Below are 18,357 nucleotides of genomic sequence, written 5' to 3' on the forward strand. Positions count from 1 at the left end.
CAATAAGACTCACTTGAGAGGGTGTACTTGTTAGCTCCATCTTTTCATGGGATTTTTCCTTTGCTATTCGTGCAGCTTCTTTGAATTCCTGAAATTTTTCAGCAAACTGAAGGTACATATGTTAAATAAAAAAAAAAAAAGACAAAGAGTAGGCGTGAAGCAATACAATACATGTAGAACAAAATGCTGCACTTTGCATTTTAAAAAGTCTATTTGTGTCAGTAGAATTTTTTAATTTTTCTCCTTATGAGATACTCATTTAATTGAGTTACCCTGTGATATACCTTTCAGACATAATGTACACTGTTTACATGTCAGGAAAATTACAACGCAATGAAACATGATCTGTTGCTGATAGTTTTAAAAAAACTCACCTCAGAGATAGCTAATAATAGTGACAAACTGCCTTACACAGTTGCTTTTAGATTCAGGTGTTACCCTCCTTCTAACAATAACTAATCTGGTTCTGAAGCCTAATGTGGTCATCATTAGCCCACATCTTTCAGCGGGCTTCATTCTTTCATGATTGAAACAATACTGGTTTCTTCCCAAATTTTAACTGCATTTATAAATTCAGTAGCTAAATTTGGCTTCCTAGAGCTCATCTTGATGCTACACTGATTGCTATAGTAGCCAAACATTTGCTTTTCTGTCCCCCAGAACATTATCTTATTATTATCAGCTTAAGACTGAAATGATTCTGCAAAAATATTGGAAGCTTCAACAACAGTGTCTAAATCGATCTGGCAGCAGCCTACGATGGAATTGTTTCACACTCGTATTTAGAAGGTAAAAAAGCCACCTTTTGTGTGACACAACCTTAGCAACTATTTTCAATCAGAATGTCACTTACTACACAAGACCCAAAAAAACCTTATGGTCTTCTCCTGGTAGGGTACTAGTATTTGAGGAAATGTAATTTCTCTCCACTTGTACCCTGTATTTCACCTGTCAGGTTATTTCAAAGCTTATTTTTCCTGAAAGTTTAATCCAGCATCCAAAAAACGATCTCAGAACAGATGATGAAATTTGCAACAGATCATCAGAACTAGACAATACTTATTTAAGAGTTGTACCTAAATCTCAAAATCTGATGGGTAACCTACTATTTAAATCAGCTTTAAGACCAGAGGATTGTTAAATGGAAAACATAATGCTCAGGTTTAGAATAAATGGCTGAAGACATGAAGACAGTAAATACAGTCTTCTGTATGACAGCCATAGAAACTGTAAAAAATATATAATAGACAAATCAATAGATATCATTCTGAGAAAGGGCCATTTTAAGGTAAACTTAGTGGAAATTTTCACAAATTTTCCAGAATTCCTTGAGGTAGTCAGGTGATGGATAAGAGCTATTCCCCGATAAAATTTCTGAATAACAAAGACAAGGTCTCATGGTATGAAAGGAAAAGTTCTCTGGAGGATCAAAATTTTGAAGAAAAGATAAAAAATTGTGTAGGAAGACTACACGAGGCTTACATAAATATCCATGGTGGCCCTTTCCATTTAGTATACGTTTTAAGTTTTACAGAATAAATCAGATCAACTAATTCAAAAGGGTAAGACAGAGAGTAAACTCTAAAAAGAAGTTTTCTTCCCATACATCAGGATACTATCAAAAGCATAAACATATTCTGAATGAGAAAGTAGTTCTCAGTTTTTCCTGAAAATCATGAGGCATTCTATTTCTCCTGCTGGATCACCAAGAGGGGTTCTGCTAACAAGTCCTGACCCCAATACAGGTACCTTTCAGGTATCACTAACTTCTCATGGAACAGTCTTGAGATGAATTTGTTGTCTAACATATTGAGAAAAGGTCTAATGAAAATAAATAAATGTTTAATTAATTTTCTTTTATACTGTTTGTATGTGAAGTTCATTAGAGTGCCATTGCTTTTCTATCAGGCAGTCTCACTCTACTAGTTCTCAGTCACAATAATTGTACAGAAAGAGGTTACTGATGTTGCACTCTACCTTAGCAATTAGTTCAGGAGGACAAAGACACTTAAATCAAACAGTACAAAACTCAAACATTTTACTGTAAGAAGATAAGTAGACAATGATGTGAGAATAAACAGTTTACTTTGTCTGCTCTGATTATTACATCATTAACTTGTGGAAATCAGTCACAGACGAGACCAAGTCTTTTCTGTGGTTGCAGGTTGTCTTCTGGTCCCTGGAACTTGAGATCTTTCACTGGGGCCCAGAGACACTACTGTAACACAAATTACATACAGCAGGGCTGTTCACTTAAGGACTTTAATAAATCGAGTACAGAAAAGAAGTTCCAGAACAACTCTGTTGCTTTGTGGAAAAGAAAACTATCTGGTTATGAAAGGAAGAAATCCAACAAGTTTCACACTTGTCCAAATAAAATAGATTGTACTGAGTCTCATTTTAATGGCTTTCTGGCAGGCCCATGCTTATCCTTCTACTTTCTCAAAAGGGCTGCTATGATTGCTCTTTTGTTAAATACCCAGTCATCATTATTCCTTATTTAAATATGTACTATGCATTCCTTTTATTGCACTTGGGATGTCCAGACCTTCTGTGTATTTCAAATAGGAAAATTCTCTGCTTAATATAAACACAAGTTCTTACACTGAATTGAAATTCCTCATCCGAAGAAAAATGACTGTGTCTTGTATAGGTTCCTGGACTTGTCTACCAGAGTAGCAGCAAAAGGAATATATATTCCAGGAAGGGTGCTCAGAGAAACTGTACCATCAGTTTGAGAAACAGAGATTACTGCTTTCCTTGGAAAGCAGTATTTCCCTCCTGCACAAGCAGATCGGAAAAGAAACTCTCATGTATGACACAAAGTTTCTTCGGCAAACGTTTCAACTTTTGCATTTCAATAGAAAATGCTTTTTTTTTTACACTGAATTTATTTCCCACTACCTTTACTTTAAGCGTGCAAACTTTGTAATATCAGTAATTTGATGCACTACATAGTAGACAAGTAGAAGTAAATTTATCCTAAAAGACAAAAATGCATCTGAAGACTACCAGCAGTTTTTTTCCCAGAAGATCTAAACAGAGAAGAAACACCAAATTGTTTACTCCTTTACATTCTATCATGAAAAACAGTAATGGAAGTAAAAAAAAACCCAACAAAAACTAACAAATCAATAATTAGAACGCATTAACAACATACAGTGTGATAGGCTTAAATGTCCCTCCTTTTCTCCATCACTTAAAAGAAAATTTGCAGGTATTACACTTAGTCTTGTGTTTTTACATTAGAAAGACTGATACAGAACATTTTTTGTAAATTATTTTTAAATAACAACAGGAATGAGAACTGAGTCAAGATACAGCGAGTAGGAATAAAATATACTTAAATGGCTTCACTAGCTGGTCATACTTACTTTTGAAAGGTGGTGTTCAGATGAAAATCCCAAGCCATAGACTGTGTTCGCCCTGCTGTCTGCCCATTGGCCAAACTTCTGGGATGTTTTAGTAAATGTCATGTTGGGGGTGATGGTGCTATTTATTATTGCCTGAAAAAGGTAACAGTTGTAAAAAATTGGTTTTGTGGTTTTGATTTTTCTTTTCAGACTACTCATAATTGGAAATGCCAACATTGTAGGCAAGTATCTGCGTACACTGACTGAGATACACACCAAAAATTATTAAACAGTTTTTTAAGTCAATCACAGCTAAAATTGCAAAGGCATATTTTTGCACACATTCTGTAAAAGGGAGAAAAGCTAGGGGGGGGCAGCTGGGAAGGTGGGGGGTGAGGGATCAATTTACAATTGCAAGCAGTCCTTTAAGTGTTTTAAAGCATCTGCATAGAAGAACAACAAAGTTTGTCCCCTAAGGCAAGGCCTCTGAAGTTCCACTGCAAGCTTCACTGTTTATCCACCCCTGCCCTGTTGCATATGAGATCCTCCTTGAAAAACATGCAGTAAAACAAGAACATTTTCTTTTTAAATTTCTGTACTACAAGAATCTGTTTCCTTTACACACATACAAGCAAGGCTAACAACAACAATTCCAAGCAGAGCTTGGAATAAGTTTTCTTCTCTAGTTCTTGCTATCTACAGGATGGAAGAAGCACATCCTCCAGCATGTAACTTCTGCTAATGTGAACACAAAAAGCAACTATTAGATGATATGCTGATTCCACTAAAAGCAACTGGAGGTTCACCATGGATTTCAACAGTATTTCCATCACATTAAAGTTTGTCTAGCATACTCTAAGTGATGTGGAACTGTCCAGCTGACTTTAAAGTATGACAGGATAAAGTCTTATACTGGTACCAGTGGGTTTCATTTAACTAAAACACTTATGGCCAGTACAGTTTACAAGCAGTCAACAGGAACAAGAAAGACTAGTCATAAACCCAAAGACAGGTGTATTTGAAGTGAAATGCAGGCACAGTGCCTCAACTGTCTGGTGCTACTAAGAGTTTCAGTCACATTTGTTATATAATTCACAGCCCCTTTCATGAATGCCTGGTGCTTTGTTACCCCCATGTGATAGAGAATGTCCTAAAAACTTTCCAGAAAATAGCACACACTATGAGTAAACAACTCAGTAAGACTTTTTCTCACATGCCAGTTACCGTCCTCCAAACATTATTGTCAGTGTATTTCCTACTGCAGTAGTCTTACAGTACCAAGCTGAGAATCTGTTGAACAGCTGTGTGCATGGTTCCTCTTTCCGTGAAAACATAACTCCTGCCTTAGCCCTGGCAGGTCAAAGACAGTGATTACTGAAGAATCGTGCAGCAACAACAAAATCCACATGGTCCAAACTATCTGTTGTAAATAATACAAACTTTCTTTTATTCTTTGGCTACCACAAACTGTATGGATGTAAAGAACATAATATTATTTTCTTGAGATGGTGACAGTGTAAAACTTCAAAATCAGAGAGACAAAGTACTGCTCTCACAAGCCCAAGATCTTCTAGAAGTCAAAATCAGTCTATACTACTTGTGTGATACGGCCTTCTGGATGAATATTACAATAAGGAGTTTACTTAGCACCCTTTGCTTTTGCTGAGATTTGGGTACTTCTGGAGCACTGCTACTATCAGCTTAACATTTTCTATGAATTCTACGGGGTAAGCCTGACAAATTTTAAGCTGAGGGGCCCGCTAAACCCACAAAAAGCTCCCACGTGCATATGGTGATTCTCAGATTAAGTGGCAGAGAGGAGTAGTCAAAGAAAGAAGAACAAACTGTATTGCAACATGTAAAAAACCAAGCAGTACAGATAAATTTAACAAAATTGGCATCTTCTGCAGTGGCTTTGGCAGCTCCACTACACTCACATTAATTTAGAAGAGCAAATCTGAAGAATTTCAAAGCTGAGAATATCAAACAGGTTGTCTCTGATAACCTTTGCCTCAAAATGCAAATTTTAGCTACCATTGCGAACTTCTGGAAAATTCTGGAATGCCTAAAAGCTTACATTTGAACCAACGAGCCTCCCCAGGTCAAAGACAGGATTTGCCGTGTGACCAGAGACTGAAGAACTGTCTCTAGCAATAATTGTCCAAAAAGATTTTCACATATGAAAAGTTGCTCAGCAAAGTCACTGGTAAATAAAACATTATTCTCCCTTCTTTAGGCATAAGGTTTGGAGCCCAAATAAAGCCAGCAGGCTTGTACTTGCACTATTATCTCCAACTGACCTCACAGAAAATGGTTGTCTATGCCACATAGGACAGATGAGATAACGTGAGAGAGGGAGGTGGACTTCTCAGAAAGGAGGTGCTCTGGATCTCTCTTTTACTTGTAGGCTTCTTGTCTTCTTTTGCACTATTAGTGCTTGGAAGCCCACTTTTGAAATAAACAGGTGGAAGCCCAGAACAGAGCTGTGCAGGTTCACATAATGCTCAATCTCACTTGCTACGGAAGCTGTCCACAATAATATGCTTGAAATTAAATATCCTGGGGACTGTGTAGAAAAGATTCTTCCTCTCAACTCGAGCTCTAGCTAAGTTGTCTAGCTTGCTTAAGCCCAGGTCCATCTAATATTTGATTAATTGGAACTTGCATCACAGATTTGAGAGCGTGCATATTATGTCATGGATGTAACTTCCTCAATTCAGAAGATGACACTAGGGATGATGACAGGGACTTAAGACCTCCAAGAAAATAGCCCTTTTTTAAAGTCTCCAGGGCTGCCATTTCCTGCAGTCACAGCAGCATAGCTGGTTGCAGCTTAACCCAGTGACAAACCTGTGAGAAACCAACCAGTTTTCAGCTGAGACTGCTTCAGCTGACCACATGGCTTGCTGCAGAACAGAGAACCAAAACAGACTGCCTGGACCAGACTGGGATAGCTGTTTGACAGCAATCTGCATTTATAGTGGGTTACATTGACTGTCAAACTGCTTCTTTGCAAGGGAGAAATGCAGGAAGAAAACTTTTTTAAAAAAATAATTATATTGAGAAAGATTTGCTGCAATTCTTCCCTTTATTTTCCAGGAGAGAAAAATACGGAGGCTTCACTTCAGTAGACAGTATTAGTCCAAAGACAGCAAGTGTCTCACTGGGAAGACTACATTCCCAGTGATAAAAAAAAAAAGAAGAGCCCTTTAATTAGATTTACCAACTTTACAAGAAAATCAAGGCTTTCAGTCTTCTCTGAATTAAAAGAATTAGTACACTGGATCTCTCATGTGTTAAATTATACTTTTAAAAGTGCAATGCTAGAGCATTCTACAGATACGATTAGTGTAAGCTACTTCTGGAAAGAACTAGATACTAATCTTTCATATCTTCAGCTTAAAAAAAATAAAGATTTATTTTTTAAATCAAAATTTATAATCAAGCCTGTCTTGCACATTCAGACAGGTACTGCTTTAACTGCTCTCCTCTAATCCAGATTTCACTGTAGAGTTACCAGTATAACGAGTGTCAAATATTTCATCAACTTTCAAGAATGCTATTTGCATAAACGAACAAGAATATCTTAAAAACAGAACAGAGTCAATCTGACAGGCAGACATTTAGCTTTTGAAGAAAACTGATTTAGTTATCTTCAGATTTTTTTTTGAATTATAAAATAGCTTTCATGTTTTCCTTTCATATTAGTTTAGCTATGAGAAAATAGGGCATGTGTCTGAGCTGTTTGTTTTACTGACTGCAAACAACAGTAGTGGTCAAATACAATTTTATCTTGTGCTAAAATTGATAGGAATAATAATTAAGACAGTATTTTTTAATTTCTTCAAAGGAAGATTACTGAACTCTTGAGCTTACAGGCCCTACTTAAAACTTTTATCAAGAATTTAAAAGATTATCCCTCTAACGTGAGACAGTTATTAAAATAAAAAAATCATCCACTGCAGTAACACTGATGGAAGACTTGACAGAGTAATAACATATACAAGGCTGATGGAATCTACAGACGGGAAAACCATTCTTTTCCAGAGTCCTCCCTTGTTTTAGGTGAACACAAAATTTTAATTTTGTTTTCCTATCTTGCAGCTGTGAAAAAATTGATTATCAGAGAATTAACTAGTACGGCAAGAACTATGCTACTTAATCTCCTTCCTTTTCTCAGAGACTGAATGGAAAAACAGTGGGACTCTGGCAATAATCCTAATGTCTGTCTGCATTGTTACTTGAGAAATAATGGAGGCTTCATTCCATCACCCAGGAGAAAGAAGTACTCAAACACATTTTTCCAAGGAACTCTGAAATGACTATATAATTAATGAGAAGCAAAAGCCTTAGCAACAACTGCTCAATGTTGTCATGCCATACTGCATTAGAAATTTTATTGCTCAGGGTTTCTCTTGATTCTGGAGTGGTAGAAGGAAAGGGTTACATAAAGATATTTACTCAAGAGGTCACAGAAATCACCTTCAAGTTCTATTAGGTTACAGCATTTTCCTGCTGTGGGCAACAGGGCTCCAAATATTGCAGATATATATAAAATATAGCCTGTACACTGAACAACTTATAGTCCTAGAATATTTTTTATAGTCAAGTTAGTGGGACATGCTTAATTTCTGATGCAAGATATTTCAAGAGGAGACTGTAGCTTCAGAAAAAAAAATTACACAGAATGCATTATAAGTAAGCAGCAGTTGCTTCTGTGACACCTATCCTGGCTGAATCTGGCTCAAATTTAAAAAAAAAATCCCTCAGTTACAAAATAAACCAAAGACCCCCCTAAGCAAATTCAAGTGGGAATCTGCAATGTACAGTAGTTGAATGAGATCGTGTTTTTAAAATGTCCTTTTGATTTCAAGAAGAAAGATTTAATGACTTTTAGACAATCAGTATAGAAGTTACATTTTATCCAGGCATACTACTGAAACCCACTGACCTAAAGAGAGGGAAGGGAGTGGGGCAGAAATAGGGTTACCACTCAAATCTAAAGCATCTCGCTCTCAACCCCACCTTACTGCAGTCTAAGTGAATATACATGTAAGCTGCCAACACTGACTTACTGCTCAGCACCTGAGCAACTGAGCAGCCACATGTCATTCTCTTCACCATACAAATCCAAAGGGTGCTGCAAACCCCACCAACACCCAAATATACAATAAAACCTGGCTGGATCTATTCCTTCTAAGGGAGGGGCATGACATCTTCAAAACAGGTTTGATAAGTGTTTTTGGCCACTGGCAACATGTGTATTGCCAGTAGTGTTACTGACACCCAGCTGAATGCCATACAACAGGGACACTATCTGCATGCACTCAAAACTTAAGAACACTTTATATTTACATTTATCCCTTTGTACATACCATATTGGGTATGTGCAGACATGCTAAAAAAGATAGGGGTTTAATTAAAAAAAAAGAACTCTCCAGGAATTAAGCAGGAATCCTCCTTAAAATTCTGTTATTCACCTGTGCATATTTCAGAGCAGTGTTGTGAATGCCTAAAACAATGGGTCCTTCTTAATCATGACTGGGATCCCAGATATGAGTCATTTAAGACTTTGATAAAAACATTATTAGGATTGCAGCACTCACAGAGTAAATAAAAGTAATAAACTGCATTATCAATATACCTTGCCAATAGTACTGTGAACGTAAAGGGAATGCTGCAGTAGACAAAAGAACAAATAGATAAACAACTACTTGAAAATTTAATTCAGCAGGCAATTGGCAGGAGTTGCAGCTTTGGATGAAGGCAAAGGAACCGCAGTGGATAGCAGAATAAGGATTTTGGAAATTCTCCAGATCAGTTAAAGTACTACATTTTACAACTGGTAGTCTTGATTTCATACATCATCTAGTTCCAATCCCGAAGTTTTTATTCATAAACTGTCACTCAAAAGGTATGTTAATTATTTGACAGAACTGATAGAATCATTTAAAGGAGGGCTGGGAAGGGAAAAAACAAAGTGTTAAGCTTGGAAAAATTCTGGTAGGCTTTGAAACCAGAGCCTCAATCACTTGAAGTAGAGATCTTCGACTATGAGATAGCTTTCTAAATACTTCTTTACAACAGAAGTTCTTCTTTCTCATTTAAAATAGCAGTACACTGGATATTTTAAAAAATGCAGGGTAATATTTTTCAGCTTTTAATAAATAGTCACAAAATCTCTGTGAGTACTGCTATGTTCTAAAAGAGTATTTCAGTTCCAACTATTATGAACTGATGCGCTTCCAGAAGCTTCAAATGAAAATCTCTGGAAAGGCACACAACTTTTGACTACATTTTGTATCTCCTTAATGCCCTTATTGCAGAGTGTTCTGATATGCTGTTTGTAAAGTTACTGTTATTATACCTACTTGGGGTAGAACCTTAGAAACAGTCAAGTCTTTTCTGCACATCAAATGAATTTCTTAGACAATGTTTCTTGCAACAGCAGCTCAGCACATTATCCTTTCTAAATAAAGTAGGGAAGGAAAAAAAAAAATTCAAAACCCACAACCCCCTCCCTCCCTTCCAGACTCACTGACTGAGTTTTGATAAAAGCTTACCATGGAAAGCTTTATTAGGCAGGCTTTATTAGGAGGGAATCCTTGCATTATCTACAGCAAAAATTGGAAGATTATGTAACGAAGGATTTACTTAGTGATTACGGGCACTGAACAGATGTCCTTCACAATGCTGAAGCTAATTATATTGATAAATGACTGAATGCAGAGATGAAAACTCTGTAACTCTATTTGTACTTTATGTACAAATTTTTGTCTTTTTATCCTCCTCATAGTATTAACTAAGCAACAGGACATCACTTGAATTTCAGCAGTAGTTATTGAAGTAAATACAACCACATGGAAAATAAATTTTTGAATAAACAAAACATGCAATGAGGCAACGTTGCCATTTTAACATGTTAGTAATCTGTTAGTCAGACAATGACACAAACATCTGAGAAGAAACATGAAGGACATCAGACTAGTAAATAAATACAAATATGTACCATGCAACTAGGTTTTCCTAAATAAAATTTACCTTTGAGCCATCCAAACTGATTATCCTGTAGACATTTCTTGTGCTGTCATAGAAGTAGGACACAGTAACAGCATGCTTGCTGGTGGGAACCCAGTTCTTCTTAGTGTTTGGGTCAATCTGGAAGACATGAGCTCGGGTACTGAAGATGGGTTGTTCCCTAAAGGATAGAGAGTAGAAGTCATGAATCTAATTTATATGTACTATCATTGCACAAAAGTTATCTGCCAGTTTGCCCATTGAAATGTACACAAGTTACTTTGCACAATAAACCTTGCCTGAGAACTTCTGTATGTGTTGCTGCATACAGCAGATAAATACATTAATATACATATCCAACAAAATGCAAGTCTTCCAAGGCAAGAATCAGCACCCAGCTGTAGAGTCTGATAAACAGAGACATCTCTAATATAGATTCAGATCTATCCCATCATCTCCCCAGCTCTCACCACCCATCTATCCCTTTAAACTAAATGGCATTAATACATGTGTAACTTCATCTCATTACACTGCACACTGCATAACACGTATGAGTTCTCCAAAACCTTTAAAAACTCTGATTATTCTAATAAATTTTAGGCCATAATCTGGAACTAAATTGGCTGATTCAATACAATTTCTCCAAAACTAACATTAATTAAGGCTAGGAACATGTGCTGTGAAACCTTCATTGTTTGGAGCTTTACACCTGCACGTATTCATACTAACACTAAATGATGTATAAAATACATGAGGCAAAATAAAGGGCTTACCAAATGAAATTAGATAAGTAAAAAGAAAAAACTACTCTACTTCAGAATTTACAACTTATTTTCACCATGACAACTACCGGGACATATAGCATTACACACAAATCTAAAAATATTTTAATATCACTAAGACAGTGATAAGATGGCCTTCTACAACGGAGTGACTACATCAGAGGGCAAGGGAAGGGCTATGGATGTCAATCATCTGCACTTTTGTAAGGCCTTTGACACAGTCCTGAAAAACATCCTTCTCCCAAAATTTGAAGAGATGGTTTCAATGTGTGGACTGTTTGGTGGATAAGGAATTGGTTGGACAGTTGCATGCAGAGGGTAGTGGTCAATGTTTTGGAGTCCAAATGGACATCAGTGACAAGTGGTGTCCCTTAGAATTGGGACCAGTACTGTTTAATATCTTCATCGATGACATAGAGAATGGGATTGAGTGTACCCTCAGTAAATTTGCCCTTGACATCAAGCAGACACACCTGAAGGATGGGATGCCATCCAGAGGGACCTAGACAACTCTAGGTGTGGGCACATGGGAATCTTATGAGGTTTAACAAGGCAAAATGAAAGGTGCTGCACCTGGGTCGGGGCAGCCTCTGGCATGAATGCAGGCTGGGCGATGAACAGATGGAGATCAGCCCTGTTGAGAAGGACTCGGGGGTGCTGGTGGATGAGAGGCTGGACATGACCCAGCAATGTGCACTCACAGCCCAGAAAGCCAGTTGTATCCTGGGCTGCATCAAAAGCAGTGTGGGCAGCAGGTCAAGGGAGGGGATTCCACCCCTCTACTCTGCTCTGGTGAGACCCCACCTGGAGCACTGCATCCAGCTGTGGGCTTCCTATACAGGAAGGACATGGACCTAATGGAGTCAGACTGGACAAGGGCCATGAAGATGATCAGAGGGATGGAGCACCTCTCCTATGAGAAAAGGCTGAGAAAATTGGGATTGTTCAGCCTGGAGAAGAGAAGGCTCAGGGGAAGACCTTATAGCTGCCTCTCAGTAGCTGAAGGGAGCCTACAAGAAGGCTGGAGAGGGACATTTACAAGAGCATGTAGTGATAGGACAAGGGGGGATGGCTTTAAGCTGAAAGGACAAGGGGGGATGGCTTTAAGCTGAAAGAGACCAAGCTTAGATTTGATATTAGAAGGAAATTCTTTACTGTGAGGTTATGAGGCACTGGAAAAGATTGCCCAGAGAAGTTGTGGAATGACCCATCCCTGTCAGGGGATGGCAGGGAGGCTGGAACTAGACGATCTTTAATGCCTCTCCCAACCCAAACCATTTTATAATTCTGTAGTTGCCAGTTTAAATTTAGCTACATTTTAATGACAAGTAGATTGTTGTATTCTTCAGGGAATGCTGCCATCAAATTCCAAAGATATTAATTAGCAGGACTTAGAGTTGGATTTAACTTTTTAGGTTTTTGACTCTCTTGTTTTTTCCCCTTTCCAAGATGTGAAAACACATACCCTTTGCCCTGCCTTACTTCCTTTTCAGAGGTACATTTTTAATACTTTTTTTTTCCAAAATAAATGAATTTTGGTTACTTATAGTCAAGAAAGTTTAATTTGGCTTTATTACAAAGGGGATGTGAACTCTGAAATATCTCTATTGCTTGGCAGGAAGAGCAGCTTTCAGTAGCAGCTGGTAGTTAAGGTTCCTTGAAGCTCAACTGACAGCAGATGTGGTGATCTCCTATGTTGGGTGTTGGAAGAAACAACAGAAAGGATGCAGAACAGATCAGAGATAGCAATATAGTTTCAGTGAAAGCTAAAGAAGAAGGAAGGCAGACCAAGGGAATCAATGCATATGCCAGTTCTCCATACAAATGTCACTGTACCCTCAACACCAACTCATCTTTTCCTTCTAAATCATCAAGCTATAGGAGGTTGCACAGCTGTTCTCCTGATACAAATCTCTTCAGCACAAAGGTTATGAAAAGGTGACTGGCTTTTATTTACCTTTTTTTAATAGAATCTTTACATGAATTCTTTCCACTCTTTTGAATATCTACAATTACTTCTTCAGTCATACTTAGACTTTACTTGTCTTCAGCCTTAGATATATTTTTCATTTACGTCCAAATTAAGCATAAGCAAATACAAAGTGATGCATATTACCATAATGCAACCAGCACTTTAACTCTGGAAAGTTAGAGAGCCCATTAAAAAAAAAAAAAAAATCTTAGAAGCCTGGCAATTACTTTGATGAAGATTGACATTGAAAGGAAAATATAAAGGCTCTGACCACATTAATTAAAGACCAAAGAAGAACCAAATACAAGTTGTGGATGTGTGGTTAATGAACACACATCTGACCAGCATTGATATTCAATTTAGTCACAGTTCAGTATGTCACATAACTGTGACTTTCAACACATCACAGGTTAGGATTTTAATATGTAAAAGGTAGGTGAATACTACGACTAAAGCAAGTGGGTGTGTCAGTAAAAGTCAATCGTTCAGCTCTGAGATGCTGCTCTCCTGCACTGTCAGCACAAAAATCGTCCACTGCCCTATCAAAATATCTTCAATTTGTTTGACGAGGTGGCCTGCACGTTTGTGCTGGTTCCTCAGATGTGCTGCTCAAGACAAACCAGAGCACTTTGAAGGGCACATGTGGTCTGGCACAGACATTACAGCTAGGTATGTAACTCCAAAAATGAAGCTTACTTACACTTCTTTAATACTTCTGATAAAACTAGAGTTATAGTCTTTTCTTGTTTTAACTACAGCTTTACTGAACAACAAGCTGTCTACACTCCGTGGAAACAGCATAGCTCTCTTTGTTACACTAGTTGGATAAATCATGATTTTGCCAGATTATTGGGGTAATTAGGAGTTTTTTCCGACAAAGACGCTAAAATTTAGATGCCTCTAGAATTAGACCACTGTTTTGACACTTGACAATGAACATTTATAAAGATTATTTCTAAAAACTAATAGAAGTTATGCACTTCATGTGTATAGGACCAATTGTGTTACAGAATCAGTCCCTGATGCATCACTGAAGTCCTTCCAAGCTGCTGTACAATTAAGTCATCCGTACTTTTCTGTAGCAACATAATAGAGCTACTTAAATTTTAGATTTCCTAAACATCTATAAACAAACAAAAGGTAATATATGAAACGTACAAAAATATTTCTAACTTCAGCCAATTCATCTTTACACAAAAGCTTTGTTCTTCCATTATCCACACAAGGACATGATGCTCTCTGTCTGGTCTCAATCAATTCAGTTGAAATACTCTTAGTTATAGGAATATTGTTTAAATAGGAGGATAGTTTCCTCTTTGCCTTGCTAAGTGGTCAAAAAACTAATATATATTCTAAAAAATTACAATCTATATTTTCACATATAAAAAATAAGTCCCCTATTTTTGCCTATAAATAGTTGAAAAGGAAGCACAGCTTTAAATAAGAAAAAGCAATTCTGAAATAAACCCCTACCAGTTTCTTACTCTTCCCTTTCTTCTCTTCCTCTTTCAGCTTTCTCTTCTCAATCTTTCATAACCAGAAAGTATTTAGTATTAAAGACAGTAATAGGAACTGAAACCAGAACTCCTCACTAATTAAACACAATAGTAATTCATTTTTCCAGAAATATTCTGATTCTGAACAAAAAAGAAAACAAACTAACAAGAATGCCATAGTAACACAGTTTGACTATTAAAAATGTCCACTCAGGCGTGGCAAAAACATTAAGACTAATATCCTGCTGTTCTTAATTGGCTTAGACTGTAACCTTACCATGGACAAACACAGACTAACAAGAAGTAAGTGCCAAGTCCTCCTGGACCTGAGTAGCAATGTGAGAACTAAAGAAGCATGAGAAGTATCATTAGCAGGCAGATTCGTACCAGTTTTTTTCATCAGCGATACAGAAATTCATTCATTGATATGCAGTCAGTCCCAAGCTATGCTTAGGAGATAATCCTGTGTCCTAATAGTTGAATGAATAGTTTTCAACACCCTTTCCACTTTGGCATCTTAATGCAGCCTTTACAAAAAAAATGCACATTACCCAATACAGGAATGGTACATTACACTAACTAAAGCTTTCATGAAAGAAGCTTAAGTTAGTACAGAAAGTTAGAAAGAATTTTTCTTGCTAATCCATTACTAATATTTGCTTTTTTTTAAAAAAAAAGTATCTATTCTTTGATGTGTTCTGGTACTTTCAGATTGTGCCAACACCAGTGGTGATGATCTCTTTTTGCTTATTTCTTTTCCCACACTATTGCTTACCATCACTCCAAAGTTATATTCACTGCCATAAAACCTACAAATTTTCAAGGCTGGGATTGTGTTGTCTTAGGTATGAACTTTTACATTAGTTCATGTCCTACTTGCTTCCCCTTATGGTATATAAATGATGCTAAAAAAATTTAAAATTTCCCCCCACATACTGGGCTAAATTGACAGCGCTTTGGTACAGAAGTTGCTGCACCGTGGGGGATGAGGTCAGGGTGGACACAAGAACAGCCCAGGACTGGGGCTGAATTAAAAAAGAGACACAGGCAATGATACCTAAGCAGGTGCTGGAGCAAAGAGCTGCCCAAGCAGGAGCAGGCAGCAGACATAGTATCAGGTGAGTGAACTGTGGCCCGTGGAGGAACTGTGTTCAAAAAAAAAAAAAAGGAACCACCATGGGCACTGACCTCCAACTGAAAGTTTTAGATTTCTCAGCATAAGTATTTTCCCCAACCAGTAAGACAAAAAGGGGATGAATAAGCATGCCCAGTGAGATGAGGTGTTCCTACTCAGCTCATCTTTGATAGTTCCTAAGTTCTATTGTGTAGTGAAAAGTCCATGACAATGAACATTTATGTCATTCTTTTCAGCAATTTCTATTTCCTCAATATAGATCTTGAAACTCCAGTGCATTATGCAGACTTACTGGCTTTGATGCACCTGGACTCCAAACACAGGACCATTTTCAAGGTAAGTCCAACAAGATGTGTCTTGGAGATCCTGTTCTTGTTGCAAACAGAGCAAGATTTCAGCCAATAGATTTCAATCTAAGAGTTTCAGAGGAAGATGATGCCCCCACATCCCAAAACAGGACAACATCCCTGTGCTCAGAACTGGAGTGCAACCACACTCCAAGTTCCCAATTTACAGTGGAGACTGGACAAAAATGTGCAGTCCTCAGCCCATTACAGCCACAGGCACAGCAGACCCTTCTACATAGCAGACTGGATTCTCAGCATACACTCTCTGGCAAGCCCTTGCAGTAGGCATCATATATGTGTTTTTGCAAGTGGTAATTCTGCACACACTGAATTCTGAGTCTCTACAATAACTGTCATCCCAGGTGATTTCTCTCCAGATCAGACAACATGAACACTGCACATGATTTCTCAGGCATTTGCTGATTATCCTCACATTTAGGATAGGACAAAAACTCTTTTGCTTTTTCAAAGTATTAGAACATCAAGCCTACAGCTTTCTCCCAATGTCCTGCTAGTCTTAAAAAATACTCTCCCCTAGCTTGTTTCTGAAGCTGTAGCAAGCTTTTGTTAATCTAGGCAGCTTAAGGAGAGATCCCTGAAAAGAAATAAGAAGAGTGATTAAAAGTGCAGCCCTAGTCAAAACTACAGCATCCAAGCATAATCAATGTTGTTTAAGGAGTCCAAGTCAACAAGTTCTGCAAGCACAGTTCAAAGCAACAGAAAAACACAGAATTTTCCACATTCTTAAAAATGCTCTGAAGTCTGATAAAAACTGTATATGACAGTTCGAGGGCAAAGTTTTGCATAACGCTGGTTTTCATTGTATGGAAATCGTTCTGAAATAAAATCTTTTTCTGGACAGTGACTAACAACTGCCATCTTAAAATTAAAATTATAAAATTCTTAAACAAACACACTCTGTGTACTTATGTAATGAGTACAACATCAGATTTTGCTTTCTTACACACATACAATAACAACTTCCATGTCTCAAAACAAGCTTTGAGATAGGAAAAAAAGTGCAAGTTACAACTGAGTAACCAGATGAAAATCTCTCTCATACCACCAATGGTTTATCTAGTTTTACACCTACATTCATAGACCTGCTTTTGCTGTTATGTTTTGGGGTTGAGTCAGGTTTAACTCAAGGTCAACAAAAGTTTAGGAAGTTGTTACTAAAAAGCTTGGTAAATTTTCTGTACGCAGTTAGCAGTTAATACATATATATGACTATTTATCTATAAAGTTCAATGGCTTTACAGAATATGTTCTACAGCTACATAACACTGCACAGAGCACTGCCTTCAAAGCTTTTTAAAACTGCTGTGTTCCCAATTATGAATCGGCTTTTAGTATTAGATTTTTAAGCACTTCTGAGTTACCATACCATCACAAGTAATATCAGCAATTTTTCAGGATTTGAAGGGAGAAAAATTATCTAGAAACTTTCATTAAACCTGTAAGACTAAGTAAAAAATACATTTACCTTTGCCAGAAACATCATTATATAGTGTCCATTAGGTTTTCCAGGACATGAAGTTTTGATCAGCAGTTGAACTTGAAATCAGATATTGCCCAGTACTTAAGACATAAGGTACAGGAAGCCAGTAGGAAATAATTTAGGGATCTGCTCACAATTAAACCTCTATGAGATTAGATATTAGGAAAAGTTATTTATGGAAAGGGTTATCAAGCATTGGTACAGGTTGCTGAGGGAAGTGGTGGAGTCTCCATCCCTGCAAGTGTTCAAAAAATGTGTGGATATGGCACTTGAGGTCATGTTTTAATGGTGAACATAGTGGTAGTTCTATGTTGATGGATGGACTTGATCATAGAGGTCTTTTCCAACCTTAACAATTCTATGATTCATAGGTAGGTAATCCTGTAAAACAGTCTGTTTGGTGAAAAATGAACCACTCTGTATGCACCAATCTCAACTAAGTGCTCAGGAAGCCCATACAGAAGACCTTCCAGAGAAGGAAGGGAAAGAAAACAGACAGAGCACTATTATACAAGTAGGTAGTGTAAGACAGGCACTGACAGCACTTAAAATGTATGGTTATCACATAAAATCGTAGGAGTTAGATTACCTTACCTTGGGAAATAAAGCTCTTGCTATTGAACAAATATCAAACATTGAGAAATGAGAAAGTTTATCTGAACTCACTTCTGTCTGAGCTTCCCATTCAAAAGATACCCATGAAGGCTCTTGGTAAACTTTAGAAGAGTAGGACAGCACAGACACTACAGTTTCA

The 18,357-nt window shown here is 37.4% G+C and overlaps 2 protein-coding genes across 5 annotated transcripts in view; one reads left to right on the top strand and one right to left on the bottom strand.

Annotated features, from left to right (window-relative positions):
* JMY (junction mediating and regulatory protein, p53 cofactor) overlaps positions 1-2,800 on the top strand; it is a 131,347-nt gene extending 128,547 nt beyond the window's left edge. The window contains exon 12 of the transcript XR_007904626.1: positions 2,791-2,800. The gene's annotated coding sequence lies outside the window, so the exon portion shown is untranslated. The remainder of the gene's footprint in view (positions 1-2,790) is intronic.
* The window catches only part of HOMER1 (homer scaffold protein 1), an 88,068-nt gene that overhangs the window by 53,145 nt on the left and 16,566 nt on the right, over positions 1-18,357 (bottom strand). For 3 of the 4 annotated variants that reach the window (XR_007904629.1, XM_051788111.1, XM_051788112.1), the window contains exons 2-4: positions 10,395-10,551; positions 3,375-3,506; positions 14-106 (exon numbers count right to left, since the gene is read on the bottom strand). Coding sequence is in view for 3 of the 4 variants with exons in the window: in XM_051788112.1 (XP_051644072.1) it covers positions 14-106; positions 3,375-3,506; positions 10,395-10,551 (382 nt within the window). In the remaining variant the exon portion in view is untranslated. Of the gene's footprint in view, positions 1-13; positions 107-3,374; positions 3,507-10,394; positions 10,552-16,047; positions 16,138-18,357 lie in introns of those variants that run through there. The other variant, XM_051788113.1, reaches the window with a different exon arrangement.

Source organism: Manacus candei, unplaced genomic scaffold, assembly GCF_025592945.1.
Source record: "Manacus candei isolate 608988 ecotype Guabito, Panama unplaced genomic scaffold, ASM2559294v1 h1tg000024l, whole genome shotgun sequence".
NCBI classification, from domain to species: Eukaryota; Metazoa; Chordata; class Aves; order Passeriformes; family Pipridae; genus Manacus; species Manacus candei.